The sequence below is a fragment of the Aulonocara stuartgranti genome (assembly GCF_965226115.1).
Source record: "Aulonocara stuartgranti genome assembly, chromosome: 5".
NCBI lineage: Eukaryota > Metazoa > Chordata > Actinopteri > Cichliformes > Cichlidae > Aulonocara > Aulonocara stuartgranti.
The window spans coordinates 23,190,974-23,216,862 of NC_138943.1; the positions used below are offsets into that span (position 1 = coordinate 23,190,974).

Below are 25,889 nucleotides of genomic sequence, written 5' to 3' on the forward strand. Positions count from 1 at the left end.
GGAGCCACCTTGATGTTAAATCAAATACAAGTGACATATCATTGAAGTGTTTTTTTTAACTTACCTGAGATCAAAAACACACAAATTAAAAAAAAAAAAAATCATATTCCTTTACAAATTCTTTTTTTTTTATTATTTCAGCATAATAGTAAGAAGCCTCTCCTCTGATTTTCATACAGTTGAAACTAATTGGATCACAAGGGTACATATTAGTTAGCCCATTTTACATTAATCATTGTAACATTTTTTTAGGAAGTTATTCTTATGCACTCATTTTCCTACACAAAATAATCAATATCAAGATCCTATCTTAACTGAGGACCATAACTCTGCATGCAAGACTAATAAAGAAAACAACTAATCTGTGATAGCTACTGTTATGCTGTTGTTCATCTAATACCATTGTCAATATAATTTACTACAAATACCAGGGACTTTGTATAAGAAAGAAAACATTTTCTTGCAGTACTACTGCCTCTAGTGTCAAAAATCACCGAACATCCTGGGCTCTCAACTGTACTGATCCAAATTGTTCTGTCCGCCTTTCGTGTCAAGTTCAGGAGAAATAGGCTTTGTCTAAAACCTAAAATCTAGTACAGATTGAAGGACAAAAATATCCATCTCTTTTTTTGTCTTTTTTCCTTACACTCCAGTGTTTACAATTTCATCAGAATAAAAAAGGTCCTTGAAACAATCATCAAAAATGTGATGACAAACTCGCAGACAAAAAAAACAGAAAATAAAAGCCTCCTTTGATCTGTCTGTAAAAAGAAGAAAATAAAACCTCAATCTTACAACAGGGTTCTATTGCATTTAACAATGAGAATACTAAAAACAGTGAATGACAAAAACGTATTAACAAGTGACGTCTACTATATATTGTATTGCCCTTTTGCCGTTTTCAGTATGTGCTCACACCAGAAGTGTCCCTTCCACAGATTGGGAATAGTGTTTCCACAGCAGAGGATTTCATTTCTCAAACTTGGCTCCTCTGCTCTTTAAAAGGCCAAGCCGCTGATAACAGAATCCCATCTTTGTGCACACAGATTTGATAATCAATGGACCATTTAAAGAAAGCTTCTCATTAATACTTTTGGTAAAACATCACTCGACTCAGTCTTCCACTTCTCTGTATCGAACACAAACATCTCTTCATCCTACAATTCACAGACCATAGAAAGCGTGGCGGGACTCCCATCTCCACAAGTGTCATCTGGACCACTCACTATTTATCCGAATAAGACCGTAGTTACCAACAGATTATTCGCCCCAGTCTGCACTGACATTTCTGGGTTAAACAACAGGACGACGTGATCACAAGTTTACCAGTCACAGAAAGTGTTTGAGAAAGTCATTAAAAAGCAGCAAAGCGGGCCCCGTGGGGCCACTCCTTGCTGTACCGAGTACTTTCAAAAGTTCAAAAGGTAAAAGAAATCGCTTGTAACGCTATCATTTAGTACTACAATGACTATTTGTGTATCCGCAACTTAAGGCTAAACCCAAAGACGTGACCGTTATTCCACACCAACTGTATAGTAATGTCTGGATGAAAAAGCAGTTGTTAGGTGTGCGGCAGAGTCAAGCAGGTGTTGATCCTGCCGTGGCCTGCGACCAGCCAAAGCACCGCCGCGTGGAAAACAATGTAGCACGACTGTCTTCTCACACGGACCGCCACGCGCAAGGGCCTCCTTTTTTTTTTAAGGATTATATTCTGTGTTACACCATCACCAGTAGCTATGACCCAAAATATTCAGTTATCACCATAAACATGACTTCTAAACAGAAGAGCACATTAGTCTGGTTCAGCGCCACTGAATCCATCCACATTCAGTAACCACGACAGCTTAAGGATTAAAAATAATAATAATATGATGATGATGACGAAAGGCTAGTAAATACATCTGATCCACAATAATAAACGGCCAAGAAAAAGGCAGATGAGAAAAGAAAAGAAAACAACAGAAACATACTAAGGCCACAAGATTTTGTATACGCCCACTAATCTCACAAAGTGATCTGTACAAACATCACTGGACTTCAAAAGTGGCTAACCTGCATCATTATACACCAGGATCTATGCAGCATGAGCGAGCAGAGGAAATGTCCTGCTTTAGTGCTGCAGATCTCTATACATGTTCTGTATATTTACAGCTGAACACCACCACACGCCCTCAGTACACATGAAGGAGGGCTCGCCAAGTCTGCCGTCCTGTGTGTGACGCTCTGGGACCCGACACACGTTAAGTGCGCATCTCGTCGACTGCAGGTCGCACTTTCGTTTCTTGGAAGTCCTGGTTTTACAGTTATTGATATTAGTTTTATGTCACACAAAGTTACTCGGGTTTTCTCAGGATACGATGGTGACGGTGGCCAAAGACTGCATTTGAGCCAAATTCCAATTTACGTCAACACCTTGTTTTTCTTACAAAATAATCATTAAAACTGGACCTTCCGAGCTGAAAAAGCCAGGAAACACTTTATGCATCACATCAAATTTACACAGTAATAATAATAATAATAATAATAATAATAATAATAATGATGATGCTTTCAATGACCTGTCTTTATGCTTAACACTGTCTGATACAAGGCAAGTAAACTCCGGTCTGTACATGAAATGCCAACATAGTTTCCTCACTTTACCTGGAAGAAAAGTTCAGTTTTAATAACTTTAACCTAAAATGCTTTTATGATCCTTTCCAGGCCAAAGAGAATAAACAACAACAAAAAATTAGAAAGAAGCTCAAATACTCTTCTTCTCCACCTCATCACACAGTCAACCGTTTCCTGTCCGAGTACCACCAAATGCAAATTTTTTTTTTTGAACAATAAACTTTTTTTTTTTGCAAAAATCAAATAGATTAAGTACAAAACAGGACCACCGTTTATCACAGAAAAGTCTCATCTTAAAAAATGGGAAGAAACAGAAACACAGTAAAAAGTCAACAAAAAAACCCACAAATGTCCCGCTGTCGTTATTAATCCCAAGACTCGAGCTGCAAGATCAGTCTGTGCTAGAATGTGATGGCACTCTGCACAGAGCTGAGAAGAAACCCTGTGGCTTGTCCCGTCTCTGGAGGTGTTGTGGATCCAGAGAAGATTGAATGTCAGACCGCCAGTCGACCCGGAGGTGGATGCAGGGGGCTCCAGGTTGGGGGTGCCGGTGGGGGTTCTTGGGGATATGGGCGTGGTTCGCAACAGGGCTGGTTCTCTACTTTGGCTACGCCGCGCCCCTGGCACAACCGCCGATGTCGCAACAGTCGGTCTGTGCGCGAAAAGTTCTTCAAAAGATAAATATTAGACACGGTCAAATTCAGGTCAATTTCAAGGTCATCATTTTAAAAAATATGATAAAATTAAAAATGTCAGAGTAAAATGGAACTATGAAGGAAGGAATTTAAACCATACATGATTACTCTAAACTCAGGCGTGTCAGAGGGCAAACAAAGAGTGGGAAATGCAGAGAAGTCCCTAATATTTCAAAAAAGTGACTAACAATGTGGAAAAACAGTTGTTCCCTATATATAGACTTTATCCAGATGCAGTGCCATCAATCCATCCAAGTATTTATATGGCAGCATATTTTAGCATTTCTAGTTTTAGTGCATCGATAGTGGCAAAGATCAAATCACTAGTGGAGAACCCCTCTTCTTTTTTTCTAAGAATTCAGTCTGTGCTGATGAGCTAGACCCACTGTGGCTTTCACTGATAATTGTATTTATTTCTGTATTAACGTATATATCTAGTTCCATCTTCACTCAAACCATAACCCACAGCACGTGCTGCTTCAGTTAGCTCGCCACAGAGCAAAACAAGGACTACTGTTGCTAGGTGCAGTCAAAGGCGGTGGAGCTGGAGCTCATCTGCAGTATGAGAATCTTACCTCTTAAGAAAAATAACTTAACAGCCTGATGTCTAAAGGAACTGAAAAGTCTGGTGGTGCTGATACGACCCACTCAAGTCCAAATTTGAAATTCAGCACGTAAGACACCTCACGCGTGTACGCCGTGTTTATTCATACATACCTGCTGGCACCGTTCACACTGGTAAGGCTTCTCTCCACTATGGACACGCTTGTGTCTCTCAAGGTGGTAGCGCTGAATAAACCTCATATCACACATGTCACAAGCAAATGGCTTCTCTCCTAAAAGAGCACACAAATACAAAGTCAATGCATCAATTTTAGCGTCTTGTACCAAACTGCAGGCAGATTTTTACTTACTAAATCTTTCTTTGCAGACTAAATTTCCAACACTTAAAAAAAACAAAAAAAATTTAAAAAGAAAAACGTCAGGAAAAAAACAAAAACAAAAAACAACTCCCTTATTAGTAAGTTTCAACAGTGAATTTTCAGCATCTGATAACTGATGTTCTAAAAAGGCCTCGTCATCAACTCATTATGTGTAGATCAAAGTGGAATTTCATGTTTTTGTGGCCCGGATGTACACATGATGGAGGGCCCACAAATTGGGGCAACTTTTTTTTTTTTCTCTTTTTTTTTTTGGAGACTGGTTCAACATCCCATCAAATGACTTGACAATCCAAACTCGAGTTTGTTGTGACCCAGTTATGTTTCAAGCGCCAGTGCCTTTCTCCGAAATAAGGGTACGGTAGAGGAACGCATACCCGTATGAGTGAGGCTGTGTCTCTCCAGGTGGTTACGCTGAATAAACCTCATGTCACACATGGAACAAGCATACGGCTTCACCCCTACACACACAGAGCAATATATTAGCCCTACCACTCACAAGTCCAACAAACACAACTTTCAACCTAACTATGCACTCTGTACTTTATTTTTCAGACATAACGCCAAAATGTTTAGACACTGCAACTACACAGCTCCGACCATTGGATAAACTAATAGACTTCAGTTAGATTTTAACATAATACAGGAGATACACATTTTGAAACAATATCACCAAAGCCTGTCCTGTGTGCTGTATAAGATTAAAGTCATTGTGCATCAATAATAAATAGAAATCATAGTATTTATTCCCTTTGAGGTTTACAAATTTGATGTTGGACCATATCCCCTCTTTACTAATATTATATATATTTAACTAAGTTACTCATGTTTGAGGCTTTTGTCAATATGTAGTGTAACAAATACTTTAATAGATTACAGATTAAATTACTACAATCATAAATGTAAAAATAAAATGAGGGTAGTTAAGGTAGAACTGGTAACTGGGACTATGTTTAACCTAGTTGTTTTACACTGGTTTGTCAGTGACAATTGGATTTTGCAACATTGAGCTAATATAAAAAAAATAATTTGACTTATTTTGTGGTTTAGGCTATGGGTGAGAGCTAATGCACCCATTACTGGGACACAGAAGTATCAGAATTGCCATTTCATACCTTTGATTAAAAAGAATCAAAAGACTTTAAGGACAAATTACTAAAATGTACACAAAATGTGTTTCGTGTTCTAAACATTTGATTGTTGGCAATCTCAGGTATTGGATTTGGAACGGGGTTTGAAATGATTATGACCAAACCCTACCTATAAGGAGATTCTTTCAAAAAGCTTTAAGCCTTCTCAACAACAAACCCAGAGTAACACCTGGTATTACAACTTTAAATGTATGCAATCTGGACACATTATCTGTCTAATGAAATCTGATCCATAGACCTTTGGATTAACATTTTAGATTAATTGCATTTTCAACAGATAAACTAAATGATCAGTACTGCTCTTAATCGGGAAAACATGATTAAGTGCTGGTTCCAGGGTCTGTTTAAATCTCCTGGTATTAATACCAACCCAGCTACTGAGTACGTGTGTGTTTCTGTTTTCATCAATGTTGATGCTCTAAAGTTGAAATATCAGATTTTACTCGTTGACACAAGTTCTGTGTGTAGTGAACAAAAAAGTACAGATACAAATGATGGGAATAAGCCTCCAACATACGTCAGGGCTCAGCCTTAGACAAAGAGCCAGCCATTTGGGAGCTGCTCAGAGCAGAGTCCTTATCTCAACCAAGAGAACCCAGCTAAGGTGATTCAGGGCCTCCAGGACACTGTAGGCCAAGAATTTCAGACTTTTCAATGCATGAGGAGACCCAGGGGAAGACTGAAGACACACTGGGAAAATTAGATGTCTTGGCAGCCTTGGAAACCCCTCAGGGTCCTTTGGCATCCAATTATAATACACAGGGTTTTCTTGATCTAGATAATGTATCCAGATACACATCACAACCAGGTTTAAATGGGGTGAGGGTGTTGGTCAGATATTCTGCAGTTCATATATTAGATTAACCAAACACACTACAAAAAAAAAAAAAAAAAGTGTGAACAATGGCAATTCAAACATTCGGAGCAACTAACCAAACCCCTAGGGGAATAAAATACTGTTTTAGATCCAAAAGTATTCTCCCTAAGAAGTGCTAAACAATGTGCCTACTTTATAACTACACAGAAGTACCCTTTATATTACACAATAAAAGTCATCTACAGTACTGTGAAAAAGTTTAGAAACTCGAGTTCTTAATATCTTTTTTACATCAAACAATATTATGATTAAGGTGTCTGATTGGCCCAATTCATTCTTTAGTAAAACAACCCTAAATAAATACAGTTACAAAGAACTTAAGATCAGTGACAAAATGAACATCATATTCTACAACAGATGCCCTCTACATGACCTTAACATCATGGAGATGGTCTGGGATTACATGGAGAGAACGCGCTGAAACAGTCGATACAGACAAGAAAATTGTGGCACGTTCTCCTATAACTAACAGGCAGAATATGAAGTCTTTATATGGAGTTACTTAAAATGAACTATTCGTGGCATCATCTTTTAAAATAGCCTTGCTTTATTTTGACTGTCCAAAACCTTTGCACAGTACTGTATGAAATGTGATAAGGGCAGGTGCGCGGACGCATACCCGTATGAGTGAGGCTGTGTCTCGCCAGGTGGTAACGCTGAACAAACCTCATGTCACACATGGTACAAGCAAAAGGTTTCACACCTAAATGCAAAGCATCAATATGTTAATTTCAGGTCTTTGAGCTTCTGTTTTACAATCCATCAATCAATATTGTACTTTTAACATCAATTTACAATTGATGGGTTGTTAACCATGCTTCACTTGTTTAATCTAGCCAAAGATTACGCTCTAAATCCAATTAAGAATACATTAAAACTGTTGTTCAAATTTCAAATCCACAGCTAAACACATCTCATGAGCTGATGATATCATAGTCCAAGATTTACGTACATGCCAAGATTTGTAATAATGTTTCCTTTCACAGATAATACAGGATAGCCTTGATTAAGATAAGTGCACTACTTAGTAAGAATAATAGTAACTGTCCCTATATTTAACATAATGAAAGTACTGTAGTACGGGTAAGGTGGGTGGACGCATACCCATATGAGTGAGGCTGTGTCTCGCCAGGTGGTAGCGCTGAAAAAACCTCTTGTCACACATGGTGCAAGCATAAGGTTTCACACCTAAACGCAAAGTAGCAATATTATATTACTTTACCTCAGTTTCCATGTTACCAATAAAAATCTAGGCTATTATTCATTAACCACACATTTGCCAATGCATGCAAAACAAAGATGCCAAATGTTTTCTTCATGAAACACTAGATACCCACAAAAATCAGTTAATGGACCATTTTATCTATATAAATCAAGATATTAGTACTCCAAAGTGTTACAACTGAAGCTCGGGGTAAACTTTAATAAAGACCATCACTTTCTATAAAAGCATGGTCGTACTGTCACAGTTTGTGGAGACAGACCGTGCGGAGATGTGTGTGGTGGACCCAGGACCCCTGTTTAGTCTTAATACTAACTAAGCATTTTGATCTCTCCTTTTAGGCAAGTAATGAAATAGGATTTCACAAGAAATAAGATTCTCTGATTTTTCTAATTAGCCAAATGTCTCTACAGTCCAGAGTTCTACAGTTAATTTTGTTTCAAAAGATGCTATGTGCTCAAAAGGGTGTCTATTATTTTAATTAGATTACTAGAGATGCACCGATTGACTCATGAAGGAGCAGAATCGTCCTTTTTCCAACATTGTCTGCCCAGACTGGCTCCCATACGTTGGGTTACTAATGAGTTTCATGCATGCTTAATCAATTCACATCCATGGTCACAGCCACACGTTAACATGTCATTAGCATCTAAGTTCCCCACTGTGAGTCAAGGCACAAAGTTTGGCAAACTAAACTGGGGAGGATCACCACAAAAATGTTTGAGACTTAAATCACTTTGATCCCAGTGACTAAAGCTAGCCAGATCTCAGAGCCATCTGCAAACCAGGAGCCTCGGTATAAGCAACAATTTTTAGAGGTTAATATCAAGGGAAATTATGGAGATAAGTGAAAAACACAAAAAGTCAATGACCCGTTATGTGGTGAAGTTACAAGGATAATGGAAAATGATGCAGGCCCTGACATTTGTCTTGTTATACAAATCTGTTGAACCTGATTTGTTTGGTAGGTGTGTACAGCAACCGGATTCTCCAAGAAAAATTGCAATCGGTGCATCTCTATAATTTCCCTATATAGCTATGCAAGATGTAAACTGGTGGTACTTGGTAATACTTGATATTGGTACAATAAAAGCTGTGTGACAGTGACCAATATAAAGTGTTATGGGCAGGTGCACTGACGCATACCCGTATGTGTGAGGCTGTGTCTTGCCAGGTGGTAACGTTGAAAAAACTTCATGTCACACATGGTACAAGCGTAAGGTTTCACACCTAAATGCAAAGCATTAAGGTATTATTTTCAGACTCGTTTTTGTGTTCACAATCCATCAATAAGCAAATTACTTAATTTATTCAGAATTGATGGGTTGTTAACCACTATTATTAATTTCCTTTTTTTAAAGCTGTAACTTGTTGTTCATCCAATTCCAGTAAAGAATACAAACTGAACCAATTCTCAAATCCACAGCTTAACACATTACATGAGCTGATGATGTTGCAGTCCTGTATTTCCTCACAGTCACATAAAACGTTACAATTATGAACATAATGTAGGGTAGGCTTCATCAACATCATTCTTCTGGCCACTTTAAAGTAACTAGCATAAACAGCTTACTCGTAACAAAATGCACATACAGTCTGATTTCAGTGAAATGGGTAAGGTGGGTGAACGCATACCCATATGAGTGAGGCTGTGTCTCGCCAGGTGGTAGCGCTGAAAAAACCTCTTGTCACACATGGTGCAAGCATAAGGTTTCACACCTAAACGCAGAGTAGCAATATTATATTACTTTGCCTCACGGTCTCTCGCTCTTTTTCCTTTATTTTCTTTCTTTCCTTTTTTTTTTTAATTTAGAAAAAAATATTTAAGCTATTGGTTATTAACCACACAGTGGCCAATTCATGCAAAACCAGAACTTTTTCCCCCAAATAAATTTAGATTATAATTGCCAACAAAAATCAAAGCAGCAAAATACTGAATTATGGTTATCCTGTTGATTCTGACTGCTGACAGCTAACAAAAGACAAGAAAATGTTTATAATATTTATACATGACATGTTTCCTAAATATAAGTAATAAGACAAACTAACTAAATTAAATGTGCACACTTGCTAACAACACATGTCATGGGCACGGTGCACGGACCCATACCCGTATGAGTGAGGCTGTGTCTCGCCAGGTGGTAACGCTGAAAAAACTTCATGTCACACATGGTACAAGCGTAAGGTTTCACACCTAAACGCAGAGCATCAAGAGAATTATTTTTGATTCTCTACAACAGAGAAAAAAAAAGTATCTATAATTATGCCTGATAAATTAAATGTGCCAGTGTGGATTAAATTGATATCTGTGGTTAATAACCAATGTCATACCCCTGAAGTAACTTACAGGGGTACAATCTAAGATGCTTGTTTCAAATTACAAACTTCCCAGAGGGGCTATTAAGTTCACTTAAACATGAGCTGATAATGTCATCTAGCTGAAATTATACTTTGAATGAATCTTATCATAAACTGTGTCTGAATACAGATTTACAAGACTAGCTCAAGCATACACATGTAGCAGCATCCTAATTTTGTGACAGCTTTAAGATTGGCAGACGCATACCCATATGAGTGAGGCTGTGTCTCGCCAGGTGGTAGCGCTGAAAAAACCTCTTGTCACACATGGTGCAAGCGTACGGCTTCACCCCTATACACACAAAGTACCAGCTTTAGCATAAAAACACTCAACTGCCAAAATTGATCCATGTTAAACTTTACTAATTCCTTAGTAAAGTTTGGCTGCACTTATCAGCGCTTTGTTTAAACTGGAAATTCCAGCGTGCTTTAATAATCTGTCATTCCAATTGAAAACATTTGCATCTCTGAATAATAAGGACAATGCCCTCTGTGCAGAAAGTAGAATTAAAATTTTCCTAACCAAAAAAACCAAACCTATCAAAATGACAAAAAAAATATATAGAAATAAAAAATTGGGTTGAAAATTGAAGTCCACATTCCAACTAGCACAACAAAAAGTTTTTCACACTATGTCAATGGGTGCTTCTAATCGTGTAATTTCAACATACCACATACAGGTTTTCTGGAATAGATTTGTTCACGCTGATCACAGAAGGTGTGACAATTTTAGGCAGTTGGCAAACAACTCTGCACAAGACATTAAGTTTGCACATTCATTTGCGGAGCAAGAATTAACAGGAAACTGCTCTGAAAATCATCATACAGAACCTATCCTAGCACCGAAGCACAAATTAACTTTATCTTCCATAAGAGAAATCTGTAGTTTGGAAATATACAGCTTTTTTTTTAAAAAGAGAGAAGCTTGTGTTAGTTCCTGACCATCACTTTGAATGTGAAATGACACGATTATGTGGGGGGGGGACAAACAAACACTGGCCTGGATAGTGGCAGTCCCGATCTAAGTGACATTCCCATCAACTGAAAAGATAATCCCCTCCCACTTCTTCCAACAAGGCCACAAAACCTACACCCCTTAATTCAGCTTGTAAATTTGCACAACAATTCCCAATGAACAAATCTTAAATTCAGTATCAACATGTAAAAAACAAAAAAGCCCACTCATCTTTTAATAAAAAAAAAAGAAATGTTTTCATTATATCAAGATAATTGGCTAACTGTAATATTCAAAGCTGCAAGTAATACAACTCCTTTTTCTGTTCTTCCCCATACACACACAGTTTACAAGGTTTAATATAAAAAGTTGATACATACTGTAAATGATGCAAATATGACAATGTCATAGCTGTCAATATCATCTTTTGTACTTTTGAATAAAAACATTAGTTGCAGACTCACCACCTTCATGCTCTTTCATTTTGAGTTTAATTCCACAAAATAAAATAAACAGTTGAAATAAACTAGCATTACTTTTTTTCACAAATGTTTCATTTAGAAATGCAGTGTTGGTCAAGTTACTTGAAAACAGTAATTAGTTACCAATCACTGATTACTTCTCCCTGTAAGTAATCCAGTTACTTTAGTGATTACTTATTTTCAAAAGTAATTAGTTACTTTATTACTTAGTTACTTAAAAAAAAAAAAACACCCAAAAAAACAAATACACCCCCCCCACCAAAAAAACCCCCCACACGATACACAACCTGAATATATGATAAAGCAATAGACCTTTCAGCCTAATTCTACTTTTTCTGCATTATCCATCATATAAATTTGAATCAAATGAAAAAGTGTTTTAACTTTATGCACATTGCATCAAGCAAAAATTCAATTATATGCAACTGTCTCTGACTGGAAGAAATTTGTTTAACATTTAAACCTATTTTCTGCATATTCCAGTGAGTGGGGCCAGTGAAGGTTTGCTCGGTGACGCAGCGGTCATGTCAGTAGGGGGTATCCAGGGGTTTCTCTGTGAAGTTCACATTCCCATGGCAGCGTGCTATGTGCTTGCTCAGATTTAAAGTTTAATACTTCGCTGTTGAAAGAAGTTTTCTTCGCATGTAGAGTGTACAGCGGACACTAATGTTTTTGTCACTTTTACGGAATCAAACTCAAAGTAATGTCAGTACTTCGGAGCTTTAAACGCTGCATGGTCGTACTCTCTCCATATTATCCATTGTTGATCTACACATGTCTGTTGCTGCCACGGACGTCGTATGCTTATCATTGTCATCAGACACTCTCACAAACAAAATCACAGTTTAGTAATGCAGGCTGCTTACGGGAAAGTAACAGTACTCTAATTACTTTTTGCAATAGTAATCCCTTACTTTACTCATTACTTGAAACCCATAATCAGATTACAGTAATGCGTTACTACCCATCTCTGCCGAAGCATCAAACAGAGTTACCACAATAATTGTTAGGTTAAAAAAAAAAAAAAAGTACACATAATTATGACTTTAATAGCTAAATAAACACTAGAGAGGTACTGAGTTTTCACTTTATAGTCATCATGTCATTTCATATACAAAGTATGGGGGAAATATTACTACACAAATTCTTACAGAAGATCCTTACAGGTAGATCATGACAAATTAGCATTTGTCAGAAAAGTGATAGAAAGCAACACAAACTCGAGTTTGAAGCAGCCATGTAAACATTATTTGTGGGCACATGCAAGGGAAAGTCAGGGTGAGAGGGGGGCAAGATTTAAAAAGTGAGGCATACCTGTATGAGTGAGACTGTGTCTCTCCAGTTGGTAACGTTGTATAAACCTCATGTCACACATGGTGCAAGCATATGGCTTCACTCCTAAAGACAGCACAACAACATCAGATGTATTTCAACACACTGGTGAAAGTGATGAACACCACTTAAATAAATGACAGATTAACTATTGTAGCATGCTTTTTTACTGACAACACATTACACTGAAAAGACTAACAATATACAGACATTAAAAGGCGTATTAAGAAATCAAAAATAATCAAAGAAACCGATTTTTACATCTTAAAGTTTGGTTGAAACTTAACGATTACCCACTAAAAAAAAAATAATTAAAAAAGAAAAATCACCAACATTTAGTTTCTCCAGATGTGGGGAAACAGGTACTTGCAAACGACATTTTATACTACCAATGTCTGCAATTTAAAGGCTTTTTAGTGTAGTGTATCTTTCATTCAATATACAATAGTCAAGAATAACCATGCAATAGTGCCATTACAGTGTTAATCACAAAACAAGGTAACTGACAGAGTCACTTTTTCTGTGGACAGTTTTCCAACAAAGCCTAAAAGCTCTATTAAACATTGTTTTTTTTTTTATGAGGGGGAATTAATTTACCAACAATGTGATAATTATAGTATCATATAAGACTGTGAAATCAACATAAAACAAATGAGTATATGGTTTATAAATATATCAGGTTTCACAGTGAAAGGGGAACAATTAATCAAGCATACCAGTATGAGTGAGGCTGTGTCTTGCCAAATGGTAACGCTGGAAGAACCTCATGTCACACATGGAGCAAGCGTATGGCTTCACCCCTAAACGCATACAGTGTGAAATTTTAGGGGGGACAAAAATAATAATAATAAAAATTAAAAAAAAAAAAGGTTCTCATGAACTATGTGCACAAAATTTGTCAATCTACATAAACTAGTCAATATTACATAATAACAAGAGCAAGTACTTTCATGACCAGCTAATTCTAAACATACAAGACAGAAAAACGTGTCACATAAACCCTAACAGCAGTTAGCAAATACAACGTACACAACAGAAAAGACAAAACTATTAATTCTTAGCGTCTAACAGTCAAGAAAATGAACTAACAAAAAAAAATAATAAAAAAAAATAAAAATAAATCACAGCTTGCTTTGTGTCTGTCGGGTAGGTGATTCACACACATACAAACAAATATCAACAAGCCCTAATGGTGTTAAGTGAGAGGGACAAGTAAAACTTAGTACCCGTATGGGTGAGAGTGTGTCTTGCCAGGTGGTATCTCTGGAAAAATCTCATGTCACACATAGAGCAAGCATATGGCTTCACCCCTGCACACACAGAGCAAAATCCTTTGAAAATAATAGTAATAACAATAATAAAATAAGCACAATGAATTCAAGGACTCACTTATATAATGTATCCAGACATGCCAAAAGCAGTGGCATCAGTACAGTGCCACACTAAATGCACATGTCTAACATTTCATAATCTGTTAACATGTCTGTAAATAGGGTGGGTGGTGGGGGGGAAAAAAAACAAGCAAACAAAAATGTCTTTTGCCAAACTTAAAACTTTTCATGCCAACAAGCTTTTTGAGAGCCAAAATTGACTCAAAGTACTCATCAAGATGACTGTTATTGTAACACTGAGGTAGAAAACTGAAATGCACTCCTTATATGCCTCAACAGTTAAAAATGCTTGATGTTTATGAGTATTTGGTCCTATAAAAAGGAGTGGCCTGCAAACTTAAAATTGGGTATTTGGGCACCAAGACAGGGTGAAAAAAAAAAAAAAACAGACCCATACCCGTGTGAGTGAGGCTGTGTCTTGCCAAGTGGTAGCGTTGGAAAAATCTCATATCACACATGGAGCAAGCGTATGGCTTCACCCCTACACACATAAAAGTTTGTAAATATCAGCTAGAAACGGCATCAATTTTTAACACATGACCACAACTCTTCCCTTACAATAGCTCTTCTTTTTGTTTCACATATTATACCAATCGGCCTGAGAAGCCAATGCACAATTTAGATTTAGCAGTGGTTATAGGAACTATGATAACACTCGACTTATTTCAGTGAAATTTTGAAAAAAAACAAGATAAACAAAAACGGTATAAATGTACAGATAAAGTAGAGCTTTCAGCAGGGGAAAAGCTGAGGTTGTTTGCATACCCCTACTATGTATGCAAGATTTCAACTAAAGGTTTACCACTTTTTCCATCCTCCTATTACATGTCTGGATACATCCTCATGCTCTTCAACATGTTATTATTTTTTGGGGGGCTGGAATCCTATTCACGATGCACGAAGGTAGAAAGCTAAGACACTTAAAACACGTCTACCTAATGAACTACGGTAAGCAGACGCATACCAGTATGAGTGAGGCTGTGTCTTGCCAGATGATAACGTTGGAAGAACCTCATGTCACACATGGAGCAAGCGTACGGCTTCACCCCTACATACACAAAGTATCAACATATTAGCTAAGACCTTCCTTCAAAGGAAGGCATCAAGTTACTCAAGACTTTAGCAGGCATTTTATATTCTAACCAGGCTTCATGCAAACAGCGATTTGTTTTACATTCCATCAATGAAAGAAAGGGGGGCAGCTCATTTTCAAATAAACTGAATAGCACTATGAGGGGAAGAAAAAAAAAAAAAAAAAAAAGCAGCAACAGGGCATAAGCCATACATGTCAGCAACGAGACAACTAGTGAGCGCGATTACACCGGCCAGCCGAAGCACAAACATTCTCCAAAGTTAACCATCACTCGTGGAAACAAAGCATTTTTTAGCAAATGGTTTTTCCTCACACAGTGTACATTGATTCCATTTACAGCAAAATTAAGAAAACACGTTGCTAGATGCGTGCTTCTTTCTTGCACACCAAAATGATGGCCTGCAAAAGCTTACAATCTGCTTTCTACCATAAAGTTACAAGAGACGCAACTGAGTAACTGTATGAATGTTAATTAAAAAGCAAGGCAGTTACAGCTTAGAAACATGAAGCCCTCAGCCATTAGTTTACATTTAAAATGTGGACATCAAAGGACTATTCCCATAATATACCATGGCCAAATCAAAGCAACTACTTAAATATGACTTTTCTCATACAGTTAACAGAAATGTGAAATTTAGACAAAACAATATTTTCACATTACTGAAATGTCACTTTTCAAAGAAGAACAAAAAAAATACTAATTGAACTCTTCAATCTTCGTTTGTAGATCAACTAAGTCAATTATCAATAAGTAAAAGTCTGTTTTTTTCATGATTACTTGGTACACAACTATGCAGCTATAAACAACAGCTGATGGCAAGCTTTACTCATTTTGCCCGAAGTGAAGCCGCAGAAAGAGTATCAATCCGGGATTACACTGGCTGTGTGTGATGACTTGACCTCTAAGGGACGGCCAATATTTTGTGGCTTCAGGTAACCCCAATAGAGCCCCCAGTTGTTTGAGTCAACACTTCCTGTTTCGTACACTAGTTGTTCTTTAGAGATTCACCACAAAAAATAAAAATAAAAAATGTACATACAATTTAAAAATGTTAATAAAGTGAAATTATTCTCAGATGACAGTCAATTATTTTTAAATTTCATTTCAACAAAGGTGTTGTCTATTTTGCTCTTCACAACGAGCACTTACCCAAATACAGCTAAAGTTCAAACATGACAGATCAAACCCTTGGAGCACATTTGGAAACTTCAAATGTTTGGACAACTTTTTTTTGGTACAAAAGTCTTGTCCCTTGGCTAAAAATTGCATGAATGAAGATTTTTGTGCACAGCAATGGTACAAGAGGGATTATGTACTTTGACAAGTCCACCACTTTGGGCAATGCTAAATGCTAATATTTGTCGCTGTGTGCATGTAATTTAACATTCTGATGTATACTGAAGTGTCTTTTTCAAGCGTTAAATGATTGAAATAAAGCAAATCAAATGCTGATGCATTTTTGTACCATGATATACTTTCCCTTTCCTCTCTTCTGAATATATTAAAATTCAGTCCTTTCATGGTACAACAAATACCCTAAAGGGCTCTTTAAGCAATGTGTTCAACACTTACTCAAAAGTTCAATCCCACAAAAAAATGTTCTCCTTTTACAAAAAACAAAACAAAAGCAAAACTATAAAAGGCCGTTTCCCAGCTGCATGTTTACCTGTAAGCTGTTTGTGTCTGATTTTAAATGCATAAATTTTGATTTCAGAGAACTGATTTTAAAAGTTAAACTGGGTACGGTAAATGGACGCATACCCGTATGAGTGAGTCTGTGTCTCTCCAGGTGGTAACGCTGGAAAAATCTCATGTCACACATGGAACAAGCGTACGGCTTCACCCCTACACACACAGAGCATAAAATTATTAGCTATTCATTCTAATAAATAAGCGATTATATAAAAAATTATATAATATATAATGTAGAAAACAAAGAACAGATGCAATTTTGCCACAAAGTGCAAGTGGTTACTCTTAAAGATTATTAGTGAATTTTTAATTACATTTATAAAACGGGGGGAATAATGGGGCAGCAGCTCTGACCTGCACATAGTGCATAGTATAAAACAATGAGGTTTTTAAAAAAATCCAAGTATTTTTTTTAAATAAAATCCTCAGTTTATATTTTATATAATTAAAAACAAAACAAAAAACACAACAAAAAAAAAACTAAGAACATAGTCCTTTGATGTCCATGCAGTCATTTTTACTACATATAAAAAAAAAGAATTACATACAAAAATTATTTAAATGATTTTAAACATGCACAAATAACTATGCATTGCATGTTTTGCAGTCTGTGCTTTCAGGTATTCAAATTCACAGAAACAGGTCCACAGGTCTAACTCCACTTTTAAGTCCACTATCAAAAAGTCTTAAGAGAACTGTGGGTGTTGTCATTTAGAAATTTAAGAATATTGGGGAGGAAAAACAATAAATCATTCATCTATGTACCGATACTGCTGGTTTCTAAACAACCGTTTAGAGAACGTTTACCAACATATATCTGCTTCTGAATTGAAACTTGTATAGGAACTGCATGCAAGAAAGTCTTGGCAGATATTTGGGAAAAAGAAAAAAAAAGGATGGTGTAGAAGAAAGGGTAGTCAAATGTGGTCTGTTGTACTTGTGTTCCATCATTTTGCACTGTAACATGCTGTACTGCATAAGGTAACATCAGAAAACATGGGTATATCTGCCATGAAGAAGTTTAAATTTAAAAAAAAAAACAAAAACAAAAAAAACCAAACTATGTTAAGACAAGTGTGTCAGACAGACATCTTGGGAGGATCAAACAGCACTGCACAAACAAAAGTCCAGATCAGAAATGCTTATCTTGCTAATTAAAAAGGAAACACAGCCAAAGTCTAAGCAAAGAGCCAACAAGTTGGAAACAAGACCCAACAAATCAGTTTGAATTTGCACAAAGTCACAACACAGACTAATTTCCTGAGCTGTACCAAAATATAGATGCTGTATGCAATTGTTTGGCTATTCATCTGTTAGATAAGCCATCTCATTTTACACACCTTGACTTCACCTTACTACTGCTATGTCCTTTTTTCCTCTGTTTCTTTGCTGTTTTAATGGGTTGAGCAGTGGTGGTAATTATTCGCTAAGCTTCAGAGCTTTGGTAGTAATTTCAGCCTCCACAAGACCTACAGCTGAACTCTGCTTCAGGGTTACGGTAGAGTTAGCCAAAATAAACTAAAAACAAAAACACATTTTACTTTATTAGAATAACATAACCTGGATTTTAGACAAAAATGAATTGTTTAACAGCAATACGGTGTTACAAAACTGACTAATATACACAGGCGTTTAATTTTAGTCTTTGTAATTTGGTCAAATTTGTAAACAAGCAAGAAAGATTCTGCTGTGCAAGTTTATTGACTGAAATGGACTGTATTATGTTTACAGTTGTAATGTTAAAACAGAAAACTACTAAAATGTATCTTAATATTTACACACAAAAATAAAGGAAAAAAGTGCAACTAAAGACAACGAAAAAAAACCCACTCTAAACACTAAATCTAACACTGAGCACAGAGAAATTTGTATCATCATTTCTGTTAGACTAAATTAATATACATGCTAAAATTTTGCAAATACTTCTACAACTGATGCTGATCAAAATATAATCCAGAGGGAAGAAAACTTGTTATAAATGCTGAAAAAGTAAGAGTTTTTAATAGTGGACTCGGGGTTATTGGACCACACAGTATTCAATTTCCCACTGTAAACTTTCCAGTTATTGGGAACACATAATTATCAGACTGAACATTTTGAGGTGAACAGATTTTGGGAGTGGCTTTGTTGGAAATTACTGTCCACTGACAAAATGAATCCTGAGCATCTGTCCATTGACTTAAGTGACAGACTACATAAGTAGTCAGACTTATGTAATATGGGTACGGTTAAAAGACGCATACCCGTGTGAATGAGGCTGTGTCTCTCCAGGTGGTAACGCTGAATAAACCTCATGTCACATACGGCACAAGCATACGGCTTCTCCCCTAAACCGAAGAGCACCAGTTTTAGTTAAAGTCCCCACAGATACCGAGTGGCTGTGAGGCAAAAGCTATTACCAAACAATGTTTTAAGCAGGCCATTGCAAAACTTCACAGTCGCTGCACACTCTTAGACTCAGTATAACTCAAGCTTTCAAAGCCTCTTTTAACAAGTCATTCACATATTTAGGCAATAAAGGCTGTCCTGGCCTAACTGCACTTGAGCTGTTCCAAACACAAACCATACCTGTATGAATGAGGATGTGTCTTTTGAGGTGGTATCCACTCCTAAACGCTCCGTAACAGTGATCACAAATAAAGTTTTTCTGCACTTTGGATGATGGACCATTCTCATCGCCACCTGCGCCCTACGGAGAATGGTCAAGAGCAGTGGTTAAACAGTTTAAATCCTACACCTTCATTGTGTAGTAACATTTCAGTTATACCCCCAAAAAAAAGCACCCATCCAACTGATCAGAACTGGATGATATTCTAATTTTTGTGAAATGTCAGCAAGTGCAGTCCTATAGCTATTACTCTTCTAAGATATAAAATGAGAGTTTATAACCACTAATCCTTAAAATCAGCAGTATGAATGAAGACAACATAAAAGGTTGTTTTGTTTTTCAAACTACGTCATTTACATCTGAATTGACAAAATACCCCACAACCCCTTCCAATGGCCTAATGCCCTCATGTTACTGCTCCCCCTGTTATGCACACAACTGCAGTTATTGTGCTCTGCTTCACTCTGCTCCCCTCCCCCTCTTTCCTCTCCAGAGATCCTCCACCCCCTCCACATCTTCCCTGAGCTCCTCCCCCCACCCCCACACAAACAAAATGTGCACACAAGAGATCCAAGTCAGGCGCACTCGAATAAAGTTAAATGCTTTAACTACAAAATATGTACAAAGCGGCTTGGGCGCATTTTCTGCAGTGAGCAAAAATTAACAGACGCAACAGAGACAATTCCCTATTTAGCAATCAGAGCCACTGACCTTCCCTCCCCTTCCTTCTTGTTCTCTCACTTTACAGGGCGTTACTGATTTCCTGTTCTTTTTTTTCTGCTGCATGTCCTCGTTGGCCCTCATCTCTTTCTCATCCAGCAGGCGGGGAGCTTGGAATTCACCTTCCTTCCGGATAAGCTACCAAGCCAGACAAAAAAAAAAAAAAGAAGAAAAAAGTTAATTATTTCCTATTTTTAAGAATGTGTTAAAAGTGCTCTCTGAGACAAAACAGTATGGACATTACTGAGCTGAAATGATGCAGTTTAGCCATTATGTCCATTTCTGCCAACGCTGGAAGCAGAGGTTGGTCACATATAACAGTTGAGGTTTGTATTTTCTAATTTTAGTTAAACCATTACATACTTTAAAACCATTTGGCACACCTTCTGATGGAGAACTGATAAGTGCTCTTTAATTTTCTGGTAATTGCAAGTTTCGTTTGCCAAAACAAAAAAACTTCTAAGTTGTGGAAAACAAAGGAAAATGGGCTAAAAAGGGAACTAACTACGCACCCTTGAGTATAACTTGTTAGTGCTTAGGTTAATTCCCTTTTCCATCACAATTTCAATCTATATCCAATCTAAATTATAAGTTAAAATGCTAAACAGAAAGCAAAAGTTGTTTTAAACTGGGAGAAATCACAATAGGATGACCTATTGTGCCAAGTGTTTACACCGTTCAGAATATCAGTAACACAACATAAAACAGCCCAATTTCCACTCCACATTTCCCACGTGGGTCCTAACCAGGGGTGGACAGCTCATTCCAGATGGGAGGATCATATGGCTCTGAGGAGCGCGGTCAGGTCCCTCTCTCTGCGGTGGTGCATGGCCAAGTGGAGCCATCATTTTTTTGGGTGGAGCGGCCATGGAGCTGGCCTGCATCAGGGCCATACTGGACAGGACCGCTTCGCAGCCAAGCAGCCCCGCCTGCAAAGAAAGAGAGTTAACAACAACACTTTACCAAACACATCAAGCATTTCAACAAATCAGCAGTCTGCAATTTCAAATGATCTGCATCTAAGACAATACTGCGAGTAGCACGCAATGTGCTTTGGCAGTCATCAACGACAACATCCTGAGTGACACAAGACTGCAAGTAAAGTTATTTGTCACCACTTTGGTGTTCTTAAAACAAACCCATTTCATATGGTCGCGGACTGAGCTGCTGGGCAGATGTGACATTGCTGTTGTATATGTGAGCGCAGGGGCAGGGGTGGGGACAAGGTCATCCAGAGATCCGTCAGTCAGGATGGTCGGGCTGGTGGGAAGCCACACCCACCTCACTCATCAAGCATTAAAACTGAGGAAGAGGAGGATGTGGATGAAACAGACAAACATTAAATTACAACAGCAGCACCTGCTGTCTTTACCGTTACATATGCCAAAGAAATATAATACAGAAATGTGTCTCATTTGGACAAATGATTGGACGATTTGCATAAAGGGTTTACTAACTGTGGCTAAGATTTACTTAATCGTGCTATATTTTTACCTTACACCTATGTTTTTTCCCCATTTTATAATAAACACGCCAAATCATGATCAGATATCATACTCATCTCATCTTTATGAGATGAGTATGCATTATAATAAAAAGCATTATGATAAAAAGTAAAAATACAAAAACTCAGACAGAGATGATTATGACTGCAAGAGATCATTAATATGGGTGCAAAAATTTACAATTCGAATCTGTTTTGTTCCCAGTTCTGCATATTAGATTTGTCTGTGTTGAGACATTAGTGTGGAGGTGAATTTAAGTGATATGCATATAGCATCGATTTTACAGTAGCTTTAAGTACAATGCATGCAAATTTATAACAACTAAATATTCTTACACATTTTAAGTTAGCATCACTTCATTTATGTGCAGCATATAGATGCAGTATATGCTGCATAGGTTGTAAGGATCGTAAAGCTCCGTGTTTTGAGAACCATTTCTGTTAATCTACTAAATACTGTAAGCCTAGTGCACATCAAATGATAATTTTTGGTGTATGTATTTGGATGAAGTTTGGTTATGAAAATTTCCCCAGTAGTTTAAAAAAAACAAGCTCTGCGCCAACAATCTAAAAAGGTCCACTTTGCTCTAGGTAATAAATACGAAACTCTTGTAAGGCATCATGAAAGGTCATTTTTAGTCTAGCTGGTTTCAATTTGTGTAAAACCTTCAGGTCTTCAGAATTAAGTATATATTTGTGCAAAAACAGAAACGTGTGAAGATTGGCATACTGCAGAGAAACTACAGCAGAGTCAGACAAATCACATTTTAAAATACCAGGATGACTGATGAGACAATTAGCATGTCCAAACACTTAAACATGGGAAGTTCTTTAAAAAACAAAAAACCATGTATCATTTATAGTGCAGGTAGTGCAGGACATATGTTAAGTACGAAAGGTAACAAAAGAAAAAAACAAACATGTAAAATACAAACCAGAATTCAACATTTAATAGCACAAAAGAAGCAGCTGCGTGGGTGCGAGTCTATCAGGGGAGGTTATTATTTTGAAGGAAATAACTCAGATTACATGAATCCCCTTGTAAAGTACAACTTGGGGTGATATCATGGAGAAAACCTTAGCTGTTGTGGAATATATATGAGCGAGGGTGATTATTAGTGTGCTGCTGGAGACTAATGCAAAAGTGCTTGCAATGCAATAAATTATAAGCCTAAATAAAGTAAAAAAAAGCACGTAAAGTTCTCCGACTGCACCCACGCTGATCGTTTGCATTTAAACGTGCGTTTTGTATTTTTAAACACGAGGTTTGTTAACTCGAATGTTACGAGGAGGCCATTAAATTACCGAAAGAAACACTGCTCGGTCTTGTGAAGGGGTTCTCATGGGGTTTTGTGTTAGTTTGAAGGATCGTTGTTATACTCACCATTATACGGATTAAATGCTACGCTTGTGCAACACTATAAAGGTTAACCGTGGCCAACAATATTTTTTATAACAGGTTTTCGCCATCGGCGTGGGTTAACTAAAAAGGGCTAACGTTGCTAGGAAAACAGACAGCTAGCGAAATGCTAACATCAGCCAACACTGATTAAAACACTACACGAACACGTCGCATAGTTATTTTCAGTTTTTAGTAGCTGTGTTTTGTGATGGCGGAGAAAATTAAATGAGCCAATATTATTATATTATACTGACTATAATATAATTTATTAGCTTTACCGACGAGTGGCCTTCAAACTACCACCCAACCCATCATTAGTTCTGCTGATGCTGGAACAACCTAGCTAACATCAGCTAGCTGCTCGCGGGCGCCCTCGCCCACTCTAATGTTACTGCCAGTAATCGAGCAAATTTTGAAGCCCACCTGGTCACCGATGTAACACAGCTGCAAAGCGAGAGTATATATCTTGCTAGATTTATGTAATAATAATATTATTATTATTTTTACAAAACGACGCTTCTTACGATATAAGCTAAAGCGGTTCAAGACAAGACTGAGTAATAAAGGCATTCGTGATGGCCGTCGCAGCGAGTGCCTCCCCCTCCCGACGAATAAGCTAACATTTGTTAGCGGCCTAGCGAGAGCTAACATTGACGCCGTAATTTTGTGCAAACCCCCATTTGCTCTACTACCACACGGTGGATTTTGCAGATAAAGCTACCAGACCGCGTAATGCACATTTGGAATCCGCGGAGCATCTGAGAAGAAATGAGAATATATTTACCTACCTTTCTGCTTCACTCGCCCGACGTTTTCTGTACCGTCTAGTTTACAAACACAGGAAACGCCACAGGATGTAACCCACTCCCCCACACAGCAGCAAAGCCTCCTCAAGCGAAGAGAAAAGGGTCATCTTCTATCAGCTCCCCGTGAACAAGAGAGCCTTGGCTCGAAAGGGCGGACAAAAACTCAGTCCATTTTCATAAGTGGCGTGGGGATTTTGACGCCCACTCCACACTGTTGTGGTGCTGCTGGTCTCTGAGTTTGCAGCAGATACAGACTACGACTGAAGAGACGCAGACGAAAAGGAGCGAGCGCTTAAAATGACAGAAAACAGGGACGTGCACACAAACACCGGAGGGTTATAGTAGTAGCTCAGTCTGCTGCCGCTTTGCACATGCTTGGCTGAAGTGCACATGGGGCCAAATTAATAACCATCACTAGCTCATTACTATTATTATTGTGGACCCTGCAGCTTTTATTCCTATAGCAATATTAGATTTGGTGACGTCATTGTCAGTAGTGTAAGGATCACTGATTTCTTTTAGTCAGTTTCATTCTGCACTTTGAGTCTTCCTTTTGTATTTGCTTTACACATTAGCCTGAATTAAACACATTTCCTCTAATTAATCTATATCAATCGGTGATTAGAATAGGCTATGATTATTTTATTTTTCATTAATAATATAATGCTGGATATCATTGATTACTTATTGGCTTTTATAGTTTATCGCATCTTGTAGCTTGTGTCATAAAACTAGCCTTACTGGTAATGTAGGCTAGTGTAGGCAGGAAATTTTTTGGAAAATTATTACCTTTTATTAATTTGTTAACTTATTTTGGCACAACACCTAGGATATTTTCTTTCTCATCCCTGTGATGTGTTCATGGTGCAGATGTAAGGTAGCGGTCGCGGTGTTTCAGCATCTACAGTAGCTGGCTACAGAGGAGGAGCAAACACAAGCCCCTCCTCTGTAGCTCCTCCTCTCCTCGCTGTATTTCCCAGGGAGAGAGAAAAAACCCCAAACAAAAACGTTAACGTGATACATTTTAGAAATTAATATGCACGCAAGACAAGACGAGAGGAAGATGAGTGTTACTTTCAAAAGAAAGGACTGTTCAGCAAGTGAACTTTTAGTGAAGCGGAAATTTAAAATCAGCAACAGGCCAAGACTGTGTACACATTCAAGGAATTGAGCTCCTTTCCCCCCCTTTGCTCTCAGTGTAAACAGAATAGACAAACAGTGGAGACTACAGCAACACAGCAGCATGACACAAACATTAACAGCATGTATGGGATATTTATATGTTTAATGGTGACGGTGACCCAAAGATGTTGGGATAAATTGTGGAATAAATAAGGATGAATAGCTAGTTACTATACATACAGTATATACACGGGGACAGTCTCATGCTTGTAATGATCTATTTAAATTTTTGTGTTTTTAAAGATAGTGGTTTTTATATGATGTGTTATGAATGCTAATTTGGTGGTATTTAAAGACAAGGTTTCGTGAAAGTAGTTTACTAGACAGTTTAGTGCAATTTAGTGCAGGCTAATCTGGTTAGTTTGCACATTTGTGGTAAAGTTTACAGTAATGCACTATCGTTGGAGTGGTGCAGAGCAGGCTGTGGTGCTCATATCAGGTAATAGCCTGAGGCTCATGTGACTGTTGTTTTTTTTCTAATGCTGTAGGGTTTTTACCTTACAATGTAAAGCACACTGAGGCAGTTGTTGTGAACTGATGCCATATAAAAATAGAAATATGTAAATGTAATTGGATTACCTTACATCACAGGTAGAAGACATCAGTTTATACACCAATCAGGCATAACATTATGACCACCTGCCATATATTGTGTTGGTCCCCCTTTTTGCTGATAAAACAGCCCTAACTCATCTAGGCATTGGCTCCACTAGACACCTGAAGGTGTGCCGTGGTATCTGACACCAAGATGTTAGCAACAGATTTAATTGTAACATGTGAATTAGAGTTTTTCATCAGATCTATATCATAACTTGTGTCACAACTGTAACTCCATTTTAACCCTACACTGCAACCTTATACGTA

General features: G+C 37.5%; 1 protein-coding gene across 21 annotated transcripts; it reads right to left on the bottom strand.

Moving 5' to 3' along the window:
• Positions 1–106: 106 nt before the first annotated feature.
• On the bottom strand, positions 107–24,223 carry znf740a (zinc finger protein 740a). Of its 21 annotated transcripts, none has more exons than XM_082533783.1 (21): positions 23,826–24,222; positions 21,271–21,433; positions 20,878–21,060; positions 20,123–20,269; positions 19,372–19,492; positions 19,047–19,130; positions 16,873–16,956; positions 14,982–15,065; positions 14,415–14,498; positions 13,853–13,936; positions 13,343–13,426; positions 12,609–12,692; positions 10,066–10,149; positions 9,610–9,693; positions 9,135–9,218; positions 8,646–8,729; positions 7,382–7,465; positions 6,897–6,980; positions 4,627–4,710; positions 4,026–4,144; positions 107–3,281 (listed from the first exon to the last, which is right to left on the bottom strand). In XM_082533783.1, exons 2-21 carry the CDS (start codon positions 21,313–21,315, stop codon positions 3,108–3,110), a joined length of 1,965 nt encoding a protein of 654 aa, XP_082389909.1. In that variant the 5' UTR covers positions 21,316–21,433; positions 23,826–24,222; the 3' UTR covers positions 107–3,107. The 21 variants fall into 21 exon arrangements, with proteins under 21 accessions (XP_082389909.1, XP_082389920.1, XP_082389923.1 ...); XM_082533794.1 differs by having other exon boundaries at positions 23,822–24,222; XM_082533797.1 differs by lacking the exon at positions 23,826–24,222 and adding an exon at positions 23,461–23,785.
• Between the last annotated feature and the right edge of the window lie 1,666 nt (positions 24,224–25,889).

What these genes read in the sequence shown, in the direction of transcription:
- znf740a (XM_082533783.1), bottom strand. Translation starts at nt 21,315, where the DNA reads ATGTCACATCTGCCCAGCAGCTCAGTCCGCGACCATATGAAATGG. An exon ending in ACACAGCCTCACTCATACTG is followed by an intron (nt 14,499 to 14,981) that starts GTATGCGTCTGC and finishes TTATGTGTGTAG; the next exon opens with GGGTGAAGCCATACGCTTGC. An exon ending in ACACAGCCTCACTCATATGG is followed by an intron (nt 9,694 to 10,065) that starts GTATGCGTCTGC and finishes CTCTGCGTTTAG; the next exon opens with GTGTGAAACCTTACGCTTGT.